Source organism: Suricata suricatta, chromosome 2 (assembly GCF_006229205.1).
Source record: "Suricata suricatta isolate VVHF042 chromosome 2, meerkat_22Aug2017_6uvM2_HiC, whole genome shotgun sequence".
NCBI classification, from domain to species: Eukaryota; Metazoa; Chordata; class Mammalia; order Carnivora; family Herpestidae; genus Suricata; species Suricata suricatta.
Genome location: NC_043701.1, coordinates 181,528,760 through 181,553,551, shown reverse-complemented (window position 1 = coordinate 181,553,551; position 24,792 = coordinate 181,528,760). Strand labels below are relative to the sequence as shown.

At 53.8% G+C, this 24,792-nt stretch overlaps 1 protein-coding gene across 1 annotated transcript in view; it reads right to left on the bottom strand.

Annotated features, from left to right (window-relative positions):
• The window catches only part of DOCK1 (dedicator of cytokinesis 1), a 435,479-nt gene that overhangs the window by 393,489 nt on the left and 17,198 nt on the right, over positions 1–24,792 (bottom strand). The window contains exons 10-16 of the mRNA XM_029920619.1: positions 20,254–20,379; positions 15,471–15,595; positions 14,252–14,350; positions 12,995–13,067; positions 7,271–7,374; positions 6,725–6,908; positions 2,425–2,522 (exon numbers count right to left, since the gene is read on the bottom strand). Coding sequence (XP_029776479.1) covers positions 2,425–2,522; positions 6,725–6,908; positions 7,271–7,374; positions 12,995–13,067; positions 14,252–14,350; positions 15,471–15,595; positions 20,254–20,379 — 809 coding nt within the window. The remainder of the gene's footprint in view (positions 1–2,424; positions 2,523–6,724; positions 6,909–7,270; positions 7,375–12,994; positions 13,068–14,251; positions 14,351–15,470; positions 15,596–20,253; positions 20,380–24,792) is intronic.

Sequence of the window (24,792 nt, the reverse complement as noted above, 5' to 3'; positions counted from 1 at the left end):
AACACAGGACCACTGGGCCTTCAGGGCCCCACGGAGGGTCACAGGGGTTGAACAGTCGGGTTGAGAAACCCAACCACTCGGACCTGCTCCCCAAAGCAGCGCTCGCCCCCCTTGTGCTGTGAATCTCCGCAGCAGCCCCAAACCCAACGCCACAGATCTCCCTCGGGAGAGGGGATGCACCCCCAAACCCAGTAAGCGATCGGAGACCCACCGGTGCATGACACCGTCATAGTCTCCGGAGCCGCCCACGCCCCACACACCCCTTCCATCCCGGGAAGCGTCACATACACACGGAGGGGAATGCAATCCACCGCCCAAGAGGTGCTCCCGTCCACATATCAAGGGCTTTACCGACCCTGCAGTTACCGAGGGGCCTACTCCACCTCGTTACTTTAGTGGTATTTCCCATCATTCTCAGCTCGTAAAATCTTTGCAAAGGTCAAACTTCACACAACCTGCAGACAGCCCAACGTTACTGCCAACGGACGCGCGCCCTCCCGCGGTCACCCCGGTTCGTCTTGGTTCATGGACCGTCCCTGCTGGGGCTCTGGCCACCCTGCCCAGACCGATGACGTCATCGGCAGCACAGAACTGGGTGCTTGTGTGTCCGGCTGTTGAGCCACAGAGGTACAGGGGTGCCAGCGTCCTGCAGGAGGTCCCTCACACGGACCCTCCCCTCTCTCTCTAAGACTATCCCCTGGAGGCCCCAAACCACCATGTTCCTTTCCCACCAAAATGGCCACTGTATCTTTCAGCAAATGAGCAAACTCTGTTCTTACTCCACCAAGCAACGTCACCTCTCGGCCACCTGTTATGAACATACACAAGGTGGGCGGGGTCCTTGAATGAGTGGAATAAACTCAGTCTAGAAGGTCCTCAAACAGAGTGAAAGGAGCCCCAAGCAGCCCAGAACCCCTCCAGCACCGGCTTGGGCGAGTCCGTTCGCCCTTCCAGGCCCGCAGGGCACTCAGGACATACCAGCGACGGACGGACGGACGGACGGACATGCACGTAGGACCTGGTGCCAGCGCACACAGGAAGCAGAGAGGCTGGTGAGACCCGTTCCCAGCGCTGAGCACCAGGATGCGGTGCGAGGTCAGGTGAGGGGACAACAAACAAGGTGTAACAAGAGGCCAACAGAGAGACGGCTAATTCCCGACGTGATGCAGGGATGTAAAAATGAAAAAGGACAAAATTTCATGAAGCGTGTGTCTCCTCAAGTTATGTTAACTTATTCACCCGGTTTCCATCTGAATCGGGGAAGTTACAAGACCCAGAGAAGTTTAAAATGCAATTAGCATTGTCCAAGCCAGAGGGAGCAGACAAAAACCTAAAAAGATGACTAAAATTGGAAGAGTGGCGGGGGTATGTTTGAACGGTTATACAATGAATCTCAGAAAGTGGTGCAACCAAATTAATTTACAGTGAAGCTAACCACATTGCTGCTTAATTAAGGCCATTTTAAGTAATTAATTTTTACAGAGATAAGGCAGTCTTCATCTGCAAGCATCTCTCATGGAGGGAGAAGGCCTGAGCCAGGGACAGACAGACCTGGCTGCAGACCACTCCCTCCCAGAGCACCACCAAGGGGACCGGCTGCTCGTCTGCAGGGCAAATGGGGCACAATGAAAACGGAAACGGGTTTCCTTCTATAAAAGGAAAAGTCACTGGAGCCAATGAGAGGCAAGAATGGCCTGATATCAGAAGTAGAAGAATAATTCTCTGATAATGAATTATTTAAAAAAACAAAGAAGAAGAATTATAGAATTGGATGGGGCACCTGGAGGGCTAACCTGGTTAAGCGTCTGACTTCGGCTCAGGTCATGATCTCATGGTTTGTGAGTTCGAGCCCCACGTTGGGCTCTGTGCTGAGAGCTCAGAGCCTGGAGCCTGCTTCAGATTCTGTGTCTCCCTCTCTCTCTGCCGCTCCCCTGCTCACGCTCTGTCTCTCTCTCTCTCTCTCACTCTCTCTCTCTCTCTCTCAAAAATAAACAAACATTTAAAAATTAAAAAAAAAAAAAAAAACAACTACAGAATTGAAGCATTCCAAGGCATCTTGGACCTCCCTAGTATGACTGTCTTATCTCACAGATAAAGATTCAAGAGGGCACCTAACATTTTTCTAGTTCTCTGAGGCAAAGCAATGAGCCCAGATCACACGGGAAGAAAACAGCCATGACAAGGCTCAGTGCCATGACCTTCTGAGCCAGAACCCAAGACTGGGTTGAATCCAAAGCCCGTTTCCTTTCCTGGGAAGCCAGACCACTCAAGCCGGAGTCTGTCCACGTGGAGGTGTGTGTGGACACCTGCAAGAAGCGACCCGGTGGAGGGTTATGCCAGGATCCCCGGCCACCGCGGAGGCAGTGCCTGGATCCGCCCGCCCGCAGGTGGAAGAGTGCGCCGCACCCCCCAGGGCCGCGCTACCTTCACCACTTCGCCGCCGTCGACCTTCATCAGCTGCCTCAGGTTCTGCTGCAGCAAGCTGGTGTTTGAGCGCCATTTCAGCAGCCCCAGCAGGTCCACTGGAAAGAGAGAAGGAATGTCAGCTCCTCACGGCAGGAACGCGGTCTCCGATCATCACGCGTCCAGTGAGGTTCTCCAGAGAACTTTGAAATAGAGTCATCAACCCTATTTGGAAATGTCTGCCCAATAGAATCTTTATTACTTTCTAGAATACACTTGACACCCCGAACGGCCGAATTCATGATTTCCAACTATAGTTACCATGAAACAATTTCCATGTCAAAGCTTAAAAATGCATTAGGCGCAGCACCTGGGGGGCTCAGTCAGTTAAGAGTCCGACTCTTGACCTCGGCTCAGGTCATGGTCTCCTAGTTCATGAGTTCGGGCCCTGCATCGGGCTCTGGCTAACAGTGCAGGGCCTGCTGGGAATTCTCCCTCTCTCTGCCCCTCCCCTGCTGGTGTGAGCTTGCTCACTCCCCCTCCCCTTTCTCAAATTAAGTAAACTTTTAAAAAATGCATTTGGGAGCTTGAGAAAAAAGGGCTGGCCTTTCCAACCTGCTAGAAGGTAGATAGACCAGCAATAGAAAGCTGACCACCCAAAAAATCTACCAAGTGGGTTTTTTCCTGTTTGAGAATGTGACTTTTTTTAAATTAAGTAACATAGAATAATAAATGCACAATCAGGTACAGAAACGCCAAGGTGACAGGAAGCCTGGACCAAAGGGCGACCGCGGCCCTCACCGTGGCCTGAACGCCCCTCCCAGTTGAATTTTATTTGGCTTATTTTCTCATAGAAAGACTGCAGACTAAATGGACGGATTTTTACAGACTAAATGGGAAGACGGTGTCCGGAGATGATTTTGTTTCAGACAGCAAGATGTTCTTCAAGGCCTGAAGACAGAATCCAAAGCATCTTTAGGAAAGAACGTGTGCCCACACAGTCTCCACTTGAAAGTATATTACTATTCCATTACGTGAAAAAAACCACAATTAGCAAACTGCATCCAAGTGGCTGTTTATGCTCATCGGGAACAAACTTCAGCTACACAAAGTGTCTCCATTAAAAAAAAAAAAAAAAACCTAGTTCATAATGAAAGAAAAATACAATGTTGGCATTTCAGGCGACACAAGACACCTGTTAAGGACTAAACCACACAACAGGCATTCATGTCATGATCACTGAAATATGCATTCTCCTTTATTTGCCCTTGTCCCAAGCACAGTTGATAGTGGGGGGCAGGGGGGTCTGTGACAATGAACAGGGACAGTACCCAGCAGCACTGGCCAATGGGTTAGCTATAGGCCGAATGCCCTCTGGGCCACATCACCACTATATGACCTTGGTCAACTAACCTCGCCTTAGTTTACCTATCTCAAGGATGGGTACAGTGTTGCCAAACTGGAGGGTTGGCACCAGGATTAAACGGTGTGATGTGGGGAAAGGGATCATGAGACACCCAGCGTGAAGACAGACAACAGCAGCTGCCCATCGACGGGACCACCAGCAAGTGACCGCTTCGGCCACTCACTGTGCAAGCTAAGATGTTTTCATCTGCAAATGCAGGTGGAGTGCCGAGGAAGGCCACATCCTGCCTGGACGTGCTCCAGGCGCGGGTTAAGGGAGATTCCCATCTCACAAGAGTTATCAGTGTTTTTTCCATGGACACTGGCTAATAATCTGGATTCCATTCACATAAGTTAGTGACACTTCCAGTGTGGGGAGGCGGAGGCTGACCTTTGTACTGTGAACCCGAGAAAAGGTTCGCCCGACCAGTGTGAGGACCCCTCTGAGGAGGGGGAGCTTGCCCAGCCCCCCCCCCGCCAGCCGGGTCAGACCAGCGCTCCCTGTCCGAGCCCCCATCCCAGGGAGCCACGGTGGCTGGCCCAGGATCGACAATGTGTCTTGTGACTTCTCTCTGACGAACAGGAAGCTCATTTCAGAGAGGAATCACATCCTGAACTTCTCTTTTTATCTCCCACAGCTTCCAGTAATGCTGAGAACAGAGATGCTTAATACAAACCTCGATGAATAATTCAGCCACCGCTTTTCCCTAAGTAATGGGACTCCGCAGGAACAAATCAGGGCTGCAGAAAAAGGACTCCCCGCACGAGACTCTGGGACTCGGTGCGGAGACGCCACATGGGGCAGCTCCATCCTGCAGGCCACCTGCCACACCCCCACCCGGGAAGAGGACTCACTGGCTGGCGTGCGATGAAAGACAAAAGGTGCCCCCTTCCCTTCGCTCGCCGTGAGCAGCATCTCATCGGAATTTCCCTGTTGCCCGGCAACAGCTGCCTCTGAGAGCAGGGTGTGTGCTCCCTCTGTTCCAGGGATGGAATCACCCCGTGACGGATGACGGCCAAGGGGTCGGGAGGTGCGAGGCGAGGTCAACATCGCCCCCCTGGGGGATTTCTGCCACTTCACTAACCCCCTGCAGATTCCTTGCTCACGGTCCCCTCCTCAGGCAGCACGTGGGTTACGAAGGATTCTGGAAGCGAGCCTCCCAGCCCACTGCTCTTCAGAACACCGTTTTGATGGGGAAAACATGTTCAAGTTCCAAACAGCGACTTTCAGACGTGCTTCTGGGACGCAACCCAAGCATAAGGCGGTGGCTGGCGTCCTATGTAGTGATGTTGACAATACACAGCAACTCTCGTTGGCCCAGCATGTAAGGGAGGGCTAAAGGGTCACCTGTACGGGGCAGTGACTTGCTGGAGAGGCTGCCACGGCCCCGAGTTCAAGGAGGTGGGACCAGCGAGCTACAAGGGTGGGACCCAGAGAGTAACATCGACCTGTGGGGGTATCCCCTCTGCAACGCGGCCCCAAGCCAGCAGCTGCCTCGCTGACCACATGCTCCCTGGGCACTAAACGGGTCAGCCCCCTGCATTCTGCAGCCCTCACCACACTCACACAGGACCCGCCGCCCAGCGAAGGGTCTACAGTTGCTCACGGAGATGACTGTGTACCCAGCTTCCGGCAGTGCTCTGGCCGAACAGGGATGATGAGGACATTAGAGACACGTATTCCAGGGGCCTTCCTGCGTACGAGAGGCACGTTCCCCGCACACAGGCTGACCCACGAGACAAGCGGTGAGGAAGCACCTTGTACACGGCACAGCGCCACGGAGTGCAGAAGGCAGGCCCGGGGAGTTTGAGCGGGGCCCACACACCCACCCGCCCGGCCCTCTTTCCACTCCCATGCCGTGGCTTCCAGATGACGGGGTCACTCTGTCCTCTGTGTATCCTGTTAAGGTCCAAACAATGACTGTCCCTCAGGCAAATCCAAGACTCCTGCCAAGATTTACAGACAATCCTCAAGGACACAACCGAAGAGACCCACAAACATTAATAATCAAAAGTCACACACTAGATGGCGAAGAGGGAAAACTGGATTTCCCAGTTGAGTTTCGAGAGAGCATGCAGTCACTCTGCACAGCTATGATATGGTCACGTTTGGGGGATGCGATTCTTAAAGGTAGGAAGTGAGCAGAGGAGACTGCGGCGTCCAGGCTGGGCTGGGAGTACGCAGGGCCCCGGCCGCACAGCCAGGCTGCTGGGACTCTGCAGGCAGTGGGGACAGCTCAAGGCAGCCGGCCGGCCCAGCACAGGACGCCAGGCTCCGCCTGCGGTTCAGACACTCCACCAGCCGGCGCCTCACCTCACTGCCAGCGGAACTAGAAAGGGCGTCAAAACCCACCTTTAAAAATAAAAACAACTGGTAATTATTATCTCACTGAGTAGCTGGGAGACAGGAAGACACACACAGAGTGTGGACCTCACACCCTCCAGCTCCCGTCACCCCCACCAGGCCCTTTGAGGCAGACGTGAAACCCACATCTGTGTCTCGACGAGGAAAATGAGGGTCAGTTCCAGAGGCCCTCGTTCAAGGTCACGTCCAGGATTAGCACAGGGCACGGGCTCCGTACCAAGTCTCTGCTCGGACTCTCGTGTATTTTCCCTAATGCCATGCTGCCTTCTTTTGACCAAAACCCTTTCTTTTAAAGCAAACCCGTGGGTTGATCGCTCTCTGAGGTTAATCCTCAGACCAAAGCAGTAGTGAAGTCTGAATTGCAATGGGTGTCACGCTCCCTGCTAGTCCATGGCCGTCCCCACCATCCATCCCGGAGGACGCGTGAATGACCCGCAGCCAGTGTTCCCGCTGCGGCAGAATCTCCCGCCGCTCTACGGGGAGCACGAGCAGGACTCGGCATGGGGAAGGGGAGCTGCTGCGGGGTGAGCAGGGGTCCGGCCCCGGACTCACCGTTCTGGGTGAGCTTCGTGGAGCACACGAGCGTGGAGATCTGGAAGGAATCCTTGCTGATGGTGCAGCTCCCGAGGCTCTGCATGCTCCTGCCCGTGGCCGAGTGCGCCTTCTCTTCCAGCTCGGCCTTCGTGGAGGGCAGGCTCAGGTACGTCGCTGCGTCCTCCAGCTTCTTGGCCTCCGCCTGTGGGTTTAATTACACGGATGTCAAACCAAGTCACAACGGACGACACCTGAGTCTTTTCTATCCCTGGCTACCCTCGGTCCTTTTAACGATCACCATATCTGTCCTCTATCACTTGCTAGACTCTTTTAATGATGTCCCTTATTTCCGTAGATTAATTCATGTTAACATTTATCGTACATCATCTTCTCTCATTAGGAACAGCAAAAAGGCTGGTCATTGGAAATGTTCATTTAGATAACGAACTGTAGCTCTAGAGAGCAGCTCCCTCACCAAGAGGGGAAATGTCAGCTCGGGCCAGGAAGCCTGGAGACGGGTGAATGAGTCCAAACTAGCAACACGGCACCAATACCAGGGTGTACCTTGTAGACGATGAGGTCGTGCTCTCCGTCCCTCAGAGTGGTCCCATCGTATCTCATCAGCTTTACAAAGGCCAGTGCAAATATTTTCTCGGACTTATCCTTAGCTGCAAGAGAAATCCATCATCGTCATCACCTGCCATCGTGACAATCTACCATCACAGAACGTGCAAGGGCCTGTTTTTATGAAAACGCTACAAAACTGCACTGGATTACAGTAAACGTAAGTGGAGAAACGGACCCAGGAGGAAGGCTCCTATTTGAGCTCAAATTAATCTTATAAAGTTATTCCAACTAAGATGTCACGCGAGAGTTTCCTCGGGAACCTGAAGACCGATTCCCAAAGGTCAAGGGTAGCAGGATGATGCCGAAGAAGACCATGGAGGCAAGCCTGCAATCCTAGCCAGGGGTGACCAGGAAACGCTAATATGGAAGACGATGGGGCTTCACATTGGGATATGCAGACCACTGCCAACCACGGGGTCTGGAAACACGAGGCCAAGGACCGGCAGAAAGGAGAGACTGTCTCTATGAAAACTGGTACTCAATAGAGAACAACACAATAGACTCCTACCCCAAAGCATCCATTAGTATAAATTTGGGGGGGGGGGCAACACTCAGATGTGTAAATTTGTTCTCTTTGGCAAGAAAGCTCCCTCCCCACATACCCGTGTGTGAGACTCATTCCCTCACCTCATTCAAGTTTCTGAAGACGCACTGCCTTCTCCGAGATGACCAGCCCATCTCACGTAGTAAATTAGAACCTGGTCCTACTCCCTCCCCTCCCCTGATGCGTTTTTCTTCATAAGTGCTATGGACTGATCTGTGTGCCCCCCGCACCCCCATTTGGGGCTGGGGCCCTAACCCCACACCACGTGACTACAGTGGAGATGCGTCCTGTGGGAAGGTGCTTGAGGCTAGTGAGGTCATCAGGGTGGAGCGAGGATCCTACAGAACTGGTGTCTTTCAAAAAGCAGAAAGAGACCCCAGAGCTCTCTTCCTGAGAGTTCACAACCTCGGATAAGGTCCTGGCCAGCACCCGGGGTGCCAGCACCCTGCTCTCAGCCTCCCAGCCTCCAGAGCTCCACTCCTGCTGTGGAAGGAACCGTCTATTCTGTTACGGCAGCTGTAGCAAAGTGAGACAACAGTCCGCATGTGTGTGCGTGTGAGCCCTTGCTCGCCCTCTAGTTCATCCACCAGCCATGTGTTTGTGCGCATGCATGTTAGCCCTTATTTGCCCTCTGTTTCATCCACCGGCTGTGTGTTTGTGTGCATGCGTGTGAGCCCTTGTTTGCCCTCTGGTTCATCCACCAGCCCTGTATTAGTGCGCATGCGTGTGAGCCCTTATTTGCCCTCTAGTTCACCCACCGGCCGTGTTTGTGCGCATGCGTGTGAGCCCTTGTTCGCCCTCTGGTTCATCCACCAGCCCTGTATTAGTGCGCATGCGTGTGAGCCCATGTTTGCCCTCTAGTTCATCCTCCGGCCGTGTTTGTGCACATGCGTGTGAGCCCATGTTCGCCCTCTGGCTCATCCACCGGCCTCCGGAAGGCAAGCAATACTGCGTCTGTGTCTGCGTCTGCGTTACTGCCGTCTCCCAGCACTTGCGGCGGCACCCGCTGTCTATGAGGAACTCGGTCTACGTTTGTTCTACTTGAAGAGATGCCAACGAACTGGTTCTCTCACCCAGTGACAGTGACGTGGGAAAGGGTAATGGTGGGAACGGTCCTGATGGTGGGTGGTTGGAAAAGGCCTCCGAGAAGATGGACAACATGGGAGCCAAGACATAAACCCTCCCAGAACAGACATAGCCAAATGCAGAGGCCCTAAGTGGGCCCAGACTTGGTCATTTTGGGGATGGAAAGCCAGGAGACTGGTGAGTAGTGGGGGCTGAGGGGGCGGGGGCCAGCGCAGGAGGAACAAGTGAAGAATCTCTGCCGAAGAGACATTCAGCATGAGTTCCGCAAGATGCCAAGAAAGGGCAGCGTGGAAACATTGAGTTTCAGAGCTATAATCTTTAAAATTACAGATCCCAGATTCTCTTTTTAGCGATGAAAAGACAGAGGTCAACAAGAGGAGGAGCACACATCCACCCACCTAGAGTCAGGGGCTCAAAATATTTACCCTGAGTCCCCACTGCACGAGATCACGTGCCTCATTAATCTGTGCAGTCCTGGCATCCTTCACTACCTGGCACACAGTAGGTGCTCAATAAATGCTCCCTAGTTTGATAAATTAATGAATGATTGACCAACCAGAATAAAGGGAGGGAAGAAGGGAAAATATATGTACTCTAGGAATTGAAAAAAAAACTCCATAAATGGGCATCAGAAAATGTAAAGTATCTTAATATTCAGGTGAGAAAGAGCAGATGTTTCTGAGCATGAGCTGATGTGAAAAAATAAAGACATGCCTCCACGAAAGAGGCCATGGTTCAAAGGGACCCAGGACCATCCCTGCCAGCACGGGCTTCCCCAATCCTGCTACAAAGCGGCACAAAGGAATGGTGTGCACCTTTTATTAACACGCGACACCCATACGTCAAGGCCACGGTCTGCCCTTCTTACATGCTTGTCAGTAGCCATCGTGAGCAGACAACAAAACTTACAGGATGTCACGGGCACAGGAGGCTGGGCTGCTCTGCCCAACCGGACCCCCTACGAGCAAGGGGACCTCAGCCCCCCGCCAGCAGGACCCAGAGCCACACGGATGCTCACATGCTGGGAAAACAGGAGCACGTGTGCCTGGAGTTGCTAACACGCTGCTGAAGTACATGTCACATCAGCACCAAACTTTCCAACCCTGGGGACGGACCCCGGCCGGATAAATCCCATGTCTTGTCCCCTGGGCTCGCCCACCTCTAGGGGAAAAGCAGCTGATAGGCAGGGGGAGGTGGAGAGGAATTGTGGCCTCCCTTCCTCCAGTTTCTGACCCCGCGTGTCCGAGAATGAGATCAGGGAGGCTGCAGAGCCCCCCGCCCCCGCGAACGGCTGCCATGACTTCCACAGCGGCCAGCTCAGGACTGTGTCAGCATCACGCTCCTGATGCTCAACACGGTTCCAAAACCGCACAAGCCATGGAGGAGGGAGCCTCATTAATTACGCAGATGTGTGATGGCAGGTCAGGTGACAGCGTCTTGTCTATAATGAGTACTTCAAACTGTCTAGAAAAATAAGGACTTTGAAAATTAAAATGCTGGGCCCTAATGTAATTTGCTAACGAGAGAGAATGAGCTCATTACGAAGGGGGAGCTCGCCTTGGAGGCAAGCCCTCTGTGGATTCCGGAACTCTGTCTGTCCTTGCCTCCCTGGGGGCTCCGCCATATCCCTGCGGCCCACTCCCTTCCTGGCCGATTCACTTGTGCAGGGGACTGAGTCCCCGGCTGCCAGCACACCCCAGCTGAGGACAGACCTGCCCCAGGGGCCCCGCCCACACACCCTAGTCTGCTCACCCTGCAGTCCAGCCTGCTCCACAACAGCCCCAGGATCAAAGTCAGAAGGAGAAGGACCCTCTCCGTGCTCTCCGTGAAGGGTAGACAGCAGGTGCTAAACTAAGACCAGGTGATGAACGTGGACTCACTTCACCCCAGTGGGTGCGCTCCAGCACACAGACTAAGTTTGAACCAGACCCCTCCCACTAACTGCAGTGACTTTGGGCCACCAAAGTGGAGTCCGTGGGCCTCAGTTTCCTCAACCATAATGTGCAGAGTGATGGCCACAGTGGCAGCACGTGGCGTGACCACGGGGACAGATCGAAACAGCACTTGTGACAGGAGCACAGCAAGAACACACTGCGTGTTAGCGAATGGCTATCGCCAGTCATTCTTTTCCAAAAGTTCTGGCCGGCACGGGGGGCCACGCACAACGTGCTGCCTCCCCGTCTGGATGTGGCCACAAGCTTGCAGTGGTTGGGCACCGCCGTCCATGCTGCTGCTCGGCTCTGCGTGAACCCCGACCCCCTTTCCCTCCTCGGCTTAAACACGGGGACAGAAAGATACCGTGGGTCACTCCCGCCTGCCCGGCTCACCATGACGCCCCCGTGCGATCTGGACCCCTTGGTTCAACTGCCCCGGCGGCCTCACCCCACGCCTCCACGTGTCTGCCGGCTGACACGCACGTGCTGTCCGCACACGGGCCCCGCAGACCACGTGAGCACGGCTCCCCGACACGTCTGAATAGCAGCAGGGACCTGGGTCCTCACCAGCCCCCAGAAGGGTCTACTTCCCCCAGGTTCAGACCCTCCCACGTGTGCTCGCACCGCACACAAGGACGGGGGCCAGGGCGGCAGGCCCGCTGTCGGGCAAAGTAAGGAGGATGGACACATCATCACCCAGGAGTGGCCTCTAAGGAGCTCCTGCCCCACACCGGGCACTGTGCCAAGGGTTTGCGCCTTGCTCATCAAGACCGCCAGGCACTTCTCCTCCACTTGTGTGGGAGGGTGCAGACAGAACTGGGCGGAGGACCCACGGGGTCATCCGTGGAACAGGAGGCCCCCAGGCCACCCTTTCCTTCAAACTGCAGCACACACAAGGCAGCCAATCCCACTGTTTATTTTTTTTAATGTTTATTTATTTATCTTTGAGAGAGACACAGAGAAAGAAAAACGGAGCATGAGCTGGGGAGGGGCAGAGAGAGAGGGAGACACAGAATCGGAAGCAGGCTCCAGGCTCTGAGCTGTCAGCACAGAGCCTGACGTGGGGCTCAGACTCAAGAACTGTGAGGTCAGGACCTGAGCCAAAGTCGGACACGTAACCGACGGAGCCCCCCAGGCTCCTCTCTTATTGTTAATTATTTCCCCAAATCTTTAGGTCACTGCCCAGTGGGTACACACGATTTACCCGCCTTTTGTGACACCTTAGTGTCTAGCACCAGGCTACATCCTTAGCAGACAATCAATGAACATGACTAAATGAACTTCAGTCATCGATGAAGAACTCTTTGGGAAGGGGAGAGATTCAAACCCCCATTCTTGGGGGTCAGTCAGTCGGCTCAGGTCATGACCTCAGAGTTCGTGTATTTGAGCCCCACGTAGGGCTCGGAGCTGGCAGCTCAGAGCCTGGAGCCGGCTTCCGATTCTGTGTCTCCCTCTCTCTCGGCCCTTCTTCAGCTTGTGTGTGTGTGTGTGTGTGTGTGTGTGTGTGTGTGTGTGTATGCTCTCTCTCTCAAAATTAAATAAACATTAAAAAATAACAAATAAAAACCATAAGCCCCCCGTCCTTCCCTCCCGGCAGCTTGGCATCAGCCAGTGTTGCCCCAACATCTCCTGGAAGAGACGTTCAGCATCTGTGTCCAGACACCAGGGGCCACTCGCAAAGACAAAGGGTCTCCGGGGATTTCATTCCAGTGCAAAGGACATGAAGAGCCATTTTTGGAATCTATGTGTTGTACCTCAGTGACTTTTCTGATGGATGGAACCGCATCACAAGTCACACAGAAGCGACGAAACAGAAAGGAAAAACAGGAAGTGGCAGCAGGACAAACTCGAGAAGAAAATTAACGTCTCTTGTAACTGGCTCAGTGAAAAAGAGTCCATAACATTTTCTGGAAACAGGTTAACATGGGAAAGAGTTAAAGGATTAGGATGCTGCTGTGTGAGGATAAGCAAGTTCTGGAACAATCCAGAACTATCCAGAACTTCTAGAACAACCCAGAATAAGGGCCAAGTACAGCCTACTGAGCTTTCCCCCAGTTTTTCCTTGAAAACCACATGGGCTAAGAAAGGGCTACTCACAGTCCTGTGATGATCTGTGGCGGAAGGTAAACCGGAGGTGACTGCGGTTGACGTCCTCAATGGGAATTGCTACCTACAGAATTGAAAACGGAACTTTTAGCACCTGCACCAGTATCTTCTCATCTTAACGCCTCCGTTCGACTGCAGGTACTGTGCAACCCTGCACATCTTGCCACTGCAGTGATGAAAATACTGTACACCGAATCCTCTGTATGACTTTCCCAAAGCAAAATGCCTTTTGAAACTTTAAACTAGATGGGACATCTGGGTGGCTCCGTCAGTTAAGCAGCCAATCAGCTCAGGTCATGATCTCGCAGTCTGTGCATTCGAGCCCCACGTCAGGCTCTGTGCTGACAGCTCAGAGCCTGGAGCCCGTTTCCGATTCTGTGTCTCCCTCTCTCTCTGCCCCTCCCCTACTTGCTCTCTGTTTCTCTCTCTCAAAAATAATAAACACTAAACCAAAATCTAAAAAACTTTAAACTAGATAATACAGCAACGGACGCCAAGCGAACTCTGGGAGATGGTAGAAGTTTTTGTAAACATTCAAATCCTCAGTGATAGGAGTCTACGTTTACGAGCTGCCCTCTTCCTTGGTAGCCCTTCTTGCAGGTGTTCAGGGATCCTTGTAGCTGTGGGGACCTGCCGTCGGCAGCAGGAAGAAAGCTTGCCTGTTAGGACTTCGGTCAAAGAAGAACGACCCAATGCATGCCGCCTTTCGGCAAAGACTGTTCCTGAAAATTCTCCTATCTAACATCTGTATTCCAGAGCCAACCCCTGGCCGGCTTCTCCCTTGGCACGTGGGCTGGGGGAGCGCCACCATGGTGGGCTGCCCTGGTGACATCTGCGTGCTGCATCAGGAAAGCAGAGTGTGACACCACAGAATGGGATTCGTCTCCCCCGCGACACCCTCCGTATATTGTCACCGCTATTTTTTTCCATTTGGAGTAACGACAGCATGCCACACATAAAGCAGACCCGAGAAGAGAAAGATAATAGCTATCTTTAAAGGACCCTGTCATTTGTCTCCATGAAAGTCCTATTTTTATGTCCAAAAGGAGATGAGAGTAAATGTATTCCAAGAAATGCCGGCGTGGTTCCTTAGCAACCTTGAACGACTTTGCGGGAAGAGCGCCTCCCCCGGTCCGGGTGCCCGCTGGCGAGCAGCCCCGGCCTGGGCGGGAGCAGGGGACTTCCTCGGGATACAAATGAGCATTTCATAATCAACCCGGTGGGACACAATGACCATGTAAATGATACCTTAACGGTCTCGAACCAACGCGGTTGCTTGACTTGGTAGTAAATCACCGACTTGTACTCTGAAATCCCTTCGTCGCCAGCACCCGGGAAAATCACATGCTTTAAAAGAAGGCATAAAGAGTTCACGTCAGACCTCATAGAGCCTGACACTGTATACATCTCGCCCCCGTGAGATGGGTGAGGCAGAGCGCTGCAGGAATGCCAATAAGCCCAGCACAAATGGAATGTGCTCCCAGCAATGGGAGGACCGATCCGTCTGGAGCCAGCGTGACCAGCGCAGTCTTGCTGTCCGACGTTTAAGCCCCTCGATGGCTGTCACTACAGAGATGCTACTGTCCTCCCTCCCCCATACCCTCACCCCTAAGAGCCCTAACACTGAGATCTGCAGCAACTGCCTGATTCACTCGGTAGGTCTAGAATAAAGAGCTCCAGACCAAATAGGAGGTGGCAGCCTTCCTTCCTGTCCCACCAGCGGTAAACGCTGACACCGGACTCCAGTGGAAGGAATCCCGGTGAAGCCCGAGGGACAAGGGCAGCACTGCCTGGCAGGGACGCTGGATGTGGGCGCCCCCCCCCCCAGAACAGCTGAGCCTTGGGTGAGCGCACTGGGCACTGCTCCTGCCACGTGGGCCCAGGGGAGCCCAGCCCTCCACCCATGGTCCAGAGCGGGAGGTGCCAGGGCCACGTGCGCTGGCTTGGCCTCCAGTCGTCAGAGGAGGCCAGGGTCTCCAAGCGCCGCCCAGCTCGCGGAGTCCTGCAGGCCGCTGTGACCACACAGGAGGCGGTCTCAGGGGCTGCCTCCACCCAGCAGAGCACGAGGTCGGATGCCCGGTTTCAAACCCCAGTCCTACCTCCCCCTAGCTCTCTGACTCTGAACAAGACTTCTCTGGGCCTCACTCTCCGCATCTCTCACACAGCGATAATAACGGTGCCCGACCTCCTAGTGGAACTGGCAAGACCTCTCAGCCCTGGGTCTGCGCTGGCAAGTGGGGCACGGTGACAGAGCCGGGGAACGAAGGTGGCGAGACCATGGGGGTCTCCTGGGGCGGGCGGGCTGCCCTCTGCAGCGAGCTGGAGACGGGGTGAAGCGCAGACTCTCAACCCTAGAGAAGGCATCACACAGCCCCGGCCACGTCTTTTCCTGTCGCGCAGCACAGCCAAAGAGACCCTTGGAAAATAAAGTTTCCCCGCTACAGATTAGCCTGGCAACAAGAAATACCTCCAGCCGTTTTCCGTCTTCATCATAAACAGACACTGTAACCTCCACATTCTTCGCTGTCGTTTTGCTTCCTTTATCAAAATCCCCTTGAACTAAAGTTACGTAGATATCATTTCGAACGTCACCTGGGGGAAAAAATTATACCTTTAAAACCAATCCATTATTCATAATGTAACTGGGAATTCTGCAAAACTATCTAACTTGCGACCTCTCCCAGCAGAGCATTCAAAATACCGTCTTAGATGATTATGCAGTACTTTCTACAGAACTGCCTAGCATTTAAAGCCATGACAAAAGCAGTTTTCAGCATCGTCAGCATAAGATGATGAGAAAGAAGAAAAATTTCGGAGCCCTTAACGATCTGTGTACAGTGGCTTCAATGCTGTTGACAGGTTTGCAGGGACCGTCCGTGTCCAGCGTCCAGGGCCCACAGTGACGCACATCACTATCTCGCGGTGGACCACTGGCCATGTGCTCGGAGTCTGGGTAGCCTCAGAAAATCACAATGTTACATGACACCTGGCAATACCGGCTTCCTCTCCATTTTCCCAAGGACTTAAAGGAAAAGCTGACTGAGAACTAGAACCACAAGCCAATGTTCTGAGTTGACGTCTGGGATCAGGACTGGGAGAGGGTCAAGATTCTGCATGGATCTTCTCTCCTCTGGTAGGCAGCGGTCAGGATCCCGAAGAAGGTCCACAGGGAGCAGAGTAAAACAGATCTGTGCGTTTTAAAGTGAGACGGGCCGTAAATCGTGCAAAACAGAAAGAGAAACGAAAGACAAAACCGACACACAACAAAGGAGCTCAAAACGCTCCTTCCTACTGAGAGCCCACGAGGCCCCCGGTAACGGTCCGACTGGGAAAACGTAGCAAGCTTCGTTAGCAACATGATTTAGAGCTGGTAACACTAGCAGCGACTGCAGCCCTGCTGTGTGTCTGGCCACCTCCCACGCTGGCCCCACCTGCTCTCCCCCAGGGAGGTGACGACCAGGGCCGCGGGGCGCTGAATGGCCCACTGTGTGCAGAAAACAAGGATCCCTTAAGAAAAAAAAGCCCCTTGCTTTCTTGTGTTGTTATGTGTGTGTTTTTGTTTTCTGTTTTTTTACTGCTCTATGCTGGCTTTTAATGTATCCAACTATTAAATTACGCTTTCATTTAAAAGTCATTATTATAATAACCCCAGTGGGTAGCATCCACCGCCACCAGAGCTGCTGGGGGAGGAAACGGCTGCACCAGTGATATGGACGGCGCGAGCGGCTCAGGGAGACGGAGCACGGGGCCGGGGGCAGGAGGCAGAGCCGCCAGGCCAACACCTGCCACTAATCCCTGTGTGGCCACGGACAGGTCACTTAACCTCCCCCATCACCCACCGCTAAACAGCCGCATCAGTAAGGCAGGGGGGTCTGTGTGACCCCTCAGCCTGTAAATTCCACCAAAGCTCAAAAGCCATGATCAGAGGGGCTACGAGAGCTTCACTAAGGCCTCAGCAGGCAGCACACGCTGGGGCTGCGGGGTGGTGAGTCCACCTCCGCACTCTCCTATTGGCCCAGACATCCATACCCGGGGCCATCCCACAAGTGAGACCCTGTGTACGGTGGGTGAAGCCCACACATGGGCACCCACAGAGTGTCCTCGGAGAAGGCCGCCTGCGCTGCAGGGTTCTAGTTCTGAGGAGGAAGGAACGGGAAGCAGACGTGAGTAGATGCCAACAGAATGCTCCCTTTGCTGCGTGCAGGCCTCTGGCCACCTTCCCAGCTCAGAGGAAAACTCTGGTCCCCACAGGATCTTTCAGAAGAGCTGCAGGCTTTCCCAAGGCTCACAGAAAGGCAGAGGACCCAGGAACGGCAGGCTCCCCGCTGGGCAAAGGAGATGCACAGCTCTGTAGAAGTACCTCCGTGTGACAGGGCAAGGGGTCACTGCACAGTCCCACTGAGCCAACGGCCAGGGATCTGAGAGAAAACACCCCATGCCGCCTCTGCCCTGGGCGAGTCCTGTCGGCGAGTCCTCGGCCACGGGGAGGATGTGGTGACTCACTCTAGCTAGACTCCCACACTGGGAACCCTGACTCCCAACGTAGCGCATAGAACCTGCCGGAACCACAATCACTGGTATGGCTTCCCCAGGAATCTATTCGTAGATTATTTTAGTAGTCTAGGCTTCCTTTCTCAGTTGATCAAGTTTAAAGGGAACTAAGGCCAGTATGCGCTACAGGTGCACAGGGTCTCCTTCGGAACATGAGGCCATTCTAAGGCCACCCAAGACCAAGGCACAACGTCATCCTAATTGATTAAATTTCATCTCAAATCCATGTGCAAGGAATACATCCACTGTGAACTCCAAATCAATTTGCTGCTTACAGACTTGACTCATACCCATAGGAGGTCGTCTGGGTTTTATTTATAATGTGCTGGATGCCACATATTCCTCCTGTGCGGGTGAGCCACTGTGATCCAGCCTGATCAGTCTCAGATGTCTTTCACATTGATTTACCAGTTGGACCCACAACAGCCAGAGGAAGTTGAAAGAATATGTCCCACAGTCACCTGAGTGGCTCAGTCGGTTAAGCGTCCAACTTCGGCTCAGGTCATGATCTCACAGACTGAGTCTGAGTCCTGTGTCGGGCTCTGTGCTGACAGCTCAGAGCCTAGAGCCGGCTTCAGATTCTGTGTCTCCCTCTCTCTCACTCTCTCTGTCCCTCCCACCCATGCTCTTACTCTCTCTCTCTCTCAATAATAAAAATTAAAAAAAAAAAGAACACGTCCCCAACTACCCTAAAACGAACAAAACAAGATCTCTGACAGTAGCGCTGAGTGGCTACCTCTCCCTGCGTAGGTACAGTGAGGCCCTTTTAAATAAAGGGACCCCACAGGGAATGGCTGAATGTGAGGCAGCTTGGCCCCATTTCTAACGCTCATTAGCTGTGTAACTTTAGGCTGCGGCTTAATTTTGATCGCAATTAGTTCAACACCAATTTGCCGGCTTCCGAGATCCTCAGACGGATCAAGCCAAATTATGAACCTGAGCATTCTCTGCAAACCAAAAAGCATTCCCCAGATGTAAAGGATAAATGCTAACGTGCTTCCCAAAGATCCCGTGAGGATCAAATCACATCATTAACATGAATGTTATTTGAAAACTGAAAAGTAAATACGGGATTAATTTTTACATGGAATCCCATTATTGGTTTAATAAGCTTAAAATCCATGACCGGGCCTGAGCGATACTCCGTATTCGCACGTCATGAGTAACAGGAACTAAGCAGGCACCGGCTGTATACGTTCATGTCCGCCCCTCCTTATTCTGATCAGACGCCTCTCCGCACGTGTGCCGGGCGTTCACGTCTCTCTCATACGCCCCCTGCCGGTGGAAGGAGCTGGCCCCACCGGAGATCTCAGTGGCTAAGGTGCGTGTCCCGTCGCCCAGCCCATCGCTGCCCGGGGGCTGCAGAGCAGGGAACGGAGGAAGCCATTCTGAACGATGCTTAGAACATCACTGTGAGGAAACGCTGAGTCAAAAGCGGGCCGCCTTCTTCAGGATACTGGGGTCTGGGAGGAAGATGGCAGCCATCCATCAGGGCCTGCTACCCAGAGGACGAAGTCAACACGCAGAGAGTGCTAGGCACAGACGGAGCCAGTGCACGGGCTGACTCAGGCTCGCTCGCCTTCGCCGCTCAGGTGCGTGAGCCCGTGAACGTCGCCAGGCTTGTGTCCGGCCTCGCATTTCCTGCCACACCCACCCTCCAGCAACCCAACTCCCACCCGCCCTACAGGTGGGAATGACTCACTCTCATTCTTCAGAGCTGCAGACCACCGCTGGGAGAGGTCAGGGCTTCACCCAGCGCCCCCGACCCAGGGAGGAGGCGCAGCTCAACTCATAAGGCGTGGACCAGATTCTAGGTCCTGCAATTCTCACTTCTGGGGCTGACGGCTGAGGTTCAAGGGTGGGGAGCACCGTGGTGAAGATGCATTTACCCCACAAGCTTCCCCGTGGGCCAGGACCACAGCAGGACCTATTTACCTAAACGGTGCCCCCTTCACACTGAACATGTTCTGGCTGATTCCAAGGCTGTTACAGGCTCATCAGTGTGAACCTACGTGACCATCCTAAAAGGGCTGCCTTCATTGTCAAGTGAGCCCGCCACCATGACGGACCCACTGATCAGAACCCAAAGGGAACCCGCACAGCCCCTGAGAAAGCCTCCCGACCCACTGCCCGTTATTACATCACACGTATGACGCAACCCAGTGCACGCCGTCCTTGCGGGCTGGCAGTGCAACGTCCGACCTCCGTTCTTCCTTTCCACCACACGACGTGGGGCAGAGACAAACTACAGCATCCGGGTTAAGGGGAACAGTGGAGCATGGGCCAGGAAGGGTTTGCCCACAACAGGGGCATTCAGTCCAGCTGGTGGTGGAAACCTGTCTCAGGTTCTCACGCTGGGTTCTGGAAACGCTTGTTTCGCCTGCTTGTCCCTAGTGGCACACTGCCTGAGTCACTCCCCCAGCCCTGGAAGATTCTTAGAACCAAGAGAAGACCCCCCACACACACACTGCAGTCTGAACCGAGGTGGTCAGCTCTCACTCTGGCCACGGTGCCTGCCTGCAGGAAGGGTCCATCACCACCCTGGGGTCCACCTCACCCACCGCCAGCTCGATCCCCTGCGTGCGGAGCTGGCACTGGTGACTGTAGTCACCCTGCTCTTCGTGGCTGGCGACACAAACTCACCAAATGCCGGTGACATCCCCAGTACACTCAGCAGTGTAGGAGGAATCCGTTCTTACCAGGCATGATGATCTCCGGAAACCCCGTCTTCCTGGCCACCGCTGTGGTCCTGTCCACTAAATGCGGGAATTCTTTTCTAATCTGATGGATATCTCCAGGAAGCAATTTCAACGTTACCCACAAACCTAGAAAAACAATGGATGCCTGAGTCATGTTTCAGCTTATACATTTCTGAAAGATTTCAGGACACCAAGCTCAGTGAATGAGCCACTTCTAAATCACAAGTCAACATCTTAAGAGAAAATGTGGGTATATGAGGAAGCGAAAGAGAGGGCCCGGGAAAAGGGACCTGGCACGGGGAGAGCTGCTGTATGTGTGTTTGTGTGTAATTTTTGAGAGAGAGAGAGAGAGAGAGAGAGAGAGAGAGAGAGAGAGAGAGAGAGAGCGCGCGTGCGCTTAAGTAGGGGAGGGGCAGAGAAAGAGGGAGACAGAGAATCCAAAGCAGGCTCCAGGCTCTGAGCTGTCAGCACAGAGCCCCATACAGGACTTGAACTCACGGACTGTGAGATCATGACCTGAGCCGAAGTCGGACACTTAACCAACTGAGCAACTCAGATGCCCTGTACCAGTTCTAACCTTGCCATCTGTTTGATGAAACAAGCGTCACACACACACACACACACACACACACACACACACAAACACACACGCCATTCTCCTACAGCTTCCTGTCTGCTAGCAGCTGGCCTGGAAACATCTGTCCTCACAATACCAACGTCACTCGTGGCTGAGAAAGCCCACCGTCACTGATGTCATTCTGTTCTCTCCAGGTGGTTCCCTCTCCTCCTGACAGTCTCTCTGATCACCTCAGGGGGGTACAGTGAGCTCTCTAAGGAAAAGTCCAAGGGCGCCTGGAGACTGGGTGCCCGAGGCTCCAGTCCTGGGGGTCACAGGGACTCATCCAAGGAAGACATATCACAAGAGATCAGAAGATGAGTCCTTGCAGACCTGTCCCCCCCCCCCCACTCCCCTGGGCGCCTGACATCCCCAGCAGCATGGGGTGGGAGGAGCCAGGAGATGAGGCGGAGAAGGGGGGCAGGGTCCCATGCGCAGGCTGGTCAGAGGGGCGACTACCAGGGTCCCACTTGACAGAACTCTGGTGGCCGGGTGGACATGAATAGGCAGGAAGGGGGGAGTTCAGAGCCAAGTGGGGAGCCCAGTGGAGAAGCCACTGCAGGAGCCCAGGACACATGCACTGCAAGCAGGGATGGAGCTAAGTGTGTGGTCAAACCAGACCTGGAGGAAGCAGGGCCCTTGCAGAGATGGGGCCCGCTGTGGGCGTGGCCAAGGGAAGGAGGGGTGGCTCACAGAGATGGGGCCCGCTGTGGGCGTGGCCAAGGGAAGGAGGGGTGGCTCACAGAGATGGGGACCGCTGTGGGCGTGGCCAGGGACAACATTCACTGAGACAGAAAACCCTGCATCCTCCGGGCATAGGGCATCGGGATGGCAAAGGGCATAAGCAAGGAGAGAAAAGAGAGGCCCCCTTTAAGATGCACAGACCTCCTGACATTTAAAGCTCACAAAGGACCTCAGAGGCCAGTGCACGCAGGGAAAACCAAGACGGGTAGCAGCCATGGGATCGGCAGAATAAACTGCAGCCCAAGGAACAGGGCAGTGTCTGGGGCACTGAGCACCGGGGTGTTCCGGAGGACCTCAGGGAGTGCACCCCCAGTGAAGACAGGAGGGGGCAATGCTGACTGGAGGGCAAAGAAGGAACACAAATGAAGGTCCAAGGGAAGAGCTATAAGCTACTTGGTTGAGAAATTGGGAGAGAGAGCGTCAATACGCAGGGACAGATGTACTATCTAAGGTACATTGTTTTATGCATGGGGGTTTCCTTTTCTTTCCTTTTATTTTCCTTTCTCTTTCTCTTTAAGATATACAATTCCAAATCGTGAGAGAGAGAGTTTGAAGAAAGAGAAGCATAACTAATAAAAGGAGTTCCGTAAAGAGATGTCAAGGGGTGACCCCCAAACAGGGACACATGTATCATTGCTCAGGATGTGCACTGCACAAGGCCCTGCAAAGAAAAGCAAGTGGAAAGCTAAACCCAGCCCACACTTGGCTCATCAATCCGTGTGCCTATGCACTGCTTGCATCTCCCCACTCGCTCAGAGGATGGACACCCTTTTTCTAATCCACACAAAAGGACCACAGGCTGGTGTAGCTCTGGACCTTCAGAAGAGGTCTCTTGAAAGGAGAGCCGACGGACCCCTGAGGGGCCAGACACCTAACCCCTGGCGGTGTCCTCCAGCAGAGCAGAGCAAGTCAAAGGGACATGCGCTTAAGGGCCAGGAGAGACCATCACCGCAGGTGACATGGACGTGATCCCTACTGGGGACACCAGGGAGCAGCTGTGAGGCTCACAAACCTCTGGTCCCCAAACCTCCCCAAGGAATGCGTGTCCCCAGAATGAAGGCCGCTCAGAGACATGTGCCAAGGGCTCGCAGGACATGGTGAGGGAATGAGCTACGGAGGGTCAGAGGCAGATAAATGTTTAAAACTCCACTCTGGAACCGGCGCCTTCCCACACCTTCCTTTCACACCAGTGCGCTTGCTCAACGATCTCAGCGCATCAACTAGTTACTTAATGACACAATTCAATTTGTTATAACACGATTTAAACACAGAGATTAAGCTTTCCTGATTACATTGGGTTTAAAGCACTTTCCTCAAAGGAGAAAATGAGGCCAATTTTCAAAGAAAAAGTGCATTGGAGGTTGGCTTTTGCTTAACCAGAGTGGCTAAAAACAAAAGAAATTAGCACACATTCTAACTCCAACAATAGGAGCAGATGTCCAGGGACTGAGGACTCACTGTCCGCGTCAAGCACCCAGCACCCTGGGGTCAGGGTTCAGGATAACTGGGGCTAAATATAAAAAACGTCAGTTGTGACAAACAAACATGTGGATGTAAACCTAAAATAGACCGAAGTCGAGGGAGGCGCCCGGAAGGGACCACGTGCGGCTCTCTGGCCCTCGTCCCGGCCTCCCCTCGGGGGCTGGAGGGACAGGCGGCCATCGCTGGGGTGTGCTGGGTCACCAGCACCGAAGACAAGACGCGGCGCCCCGGGGCCCGCCCCACACACCCGCCAGCGGGTTCTGTGCTGGGTTCACGGGGCCGCAGAGGTCTCTGGTCTCCCTGGAATCCGCTGGAGCCGGCCCAGCAGGGAGCCCAGAGAAATGTTCCCTTTAAGAGTTAACTTCAAGGAAAAAAGAATTCTGGCGACACTGCCCACTTTGGTGCAGGAAAACAATGCTCTTGTCTCTCAGTTCTCACAAGGACACCGCTCCTTCTCTATCTCAAAGATAGGGCCCCCTGGTATCAGCCAGGCGGGCCTCTGGTGACACAGAAACGGGCCACGGGCCCTCCTTCCGAGTCATTTCCTGCTGGCCAGACACCAATCTCCTCTTCCGGTGTGACTCTGGGACAGAAGTTTATCACAATCTGATGGCTCTGGGAGAGGCACTCCATCCAGCGCGAGCCTGGGGTCTGGGCCCTGGAGCTCCCAGTCCGAGGGTGGCTCCAATCAGAACAGCTTTAATTGGATCTCCCTGTGGTTTTCAATTACAGTGCAAATCAGAGAGCTGGTAATTGATGAGAAGGTGGGTCCCGGGTCAGCCCAAACCGCCCAACGGAGGCCACGGTTCATTGACGCTTTGGGTGGAGGTTTCCGCTTTGCTACTGTTTGCCAGGGAAGGGGCTGGCTAGTTCACACCAAAGAAAGCCAAAGGCTTCTCATTCCTCTGGAAAATTCGTTCAAACTCCATTCATGCTCTCGCTGATAACAATGGGAAATGAGAACGGTTTCTTAAAAGGCCAGCGGCACGGGCACCTAGAGGATGAACGAGGTCCACCCCCCAGGCTCACTGAGTTTACGGGTAAGTCTGCATCTAATCAAGGACTGAAGAGTGGGTTCCCCCACCGGTGCTAAAAGCAGCCTTAGGTAAGAGTTCTGAAGGTGACCTCCCCTTGAGCTGGAGGCGAGGCCGCGGTAAACAGCTGTTTCCTGGCAGCCGTCCTGGGCAGCCCGGGTGCCAACTGTCACCAGCCCGGGGTGATTGATTCATTGCCTCTGCCTCCAGAAGGTCAGCTGCTGGGAAACTTGTCGGCGTGGGATTAAAAACGATGAGTGCAAGACGTGGAGTCAGGAGGAGACAGCCCTTCCATTGCAAAACGGAAGAGAAATCTGTCTGCAAAATGAAGCCACCTCCTGGGGGGAGGAAGGGGAGCCCCAGGAAACAACCTGCCAGCGGTGAGCACACGACACGGGCAAGGAAAACAGAAGAGCACACGCAGAGCTGTGTTGTGGTGAACGTCTCGCACCTCTCGGAGCAGCAAAGGGGAAGTCAGCGCCCGGTGGACAACCACTGTCGTCTCCTGTGAAGTCCTTCCAGTGTTTTCAAAACTGGCTGAGCGGAGAGGAGAGGGCCGGACAAGACTCAGGAAAGCAGAGTTCCTTCCACGACCATCAACTCTGGGCTCTTTGCAAACCTTTAACTGTGTCCCACTCAGCCTTCCCCACTCGTCCAGGAGGC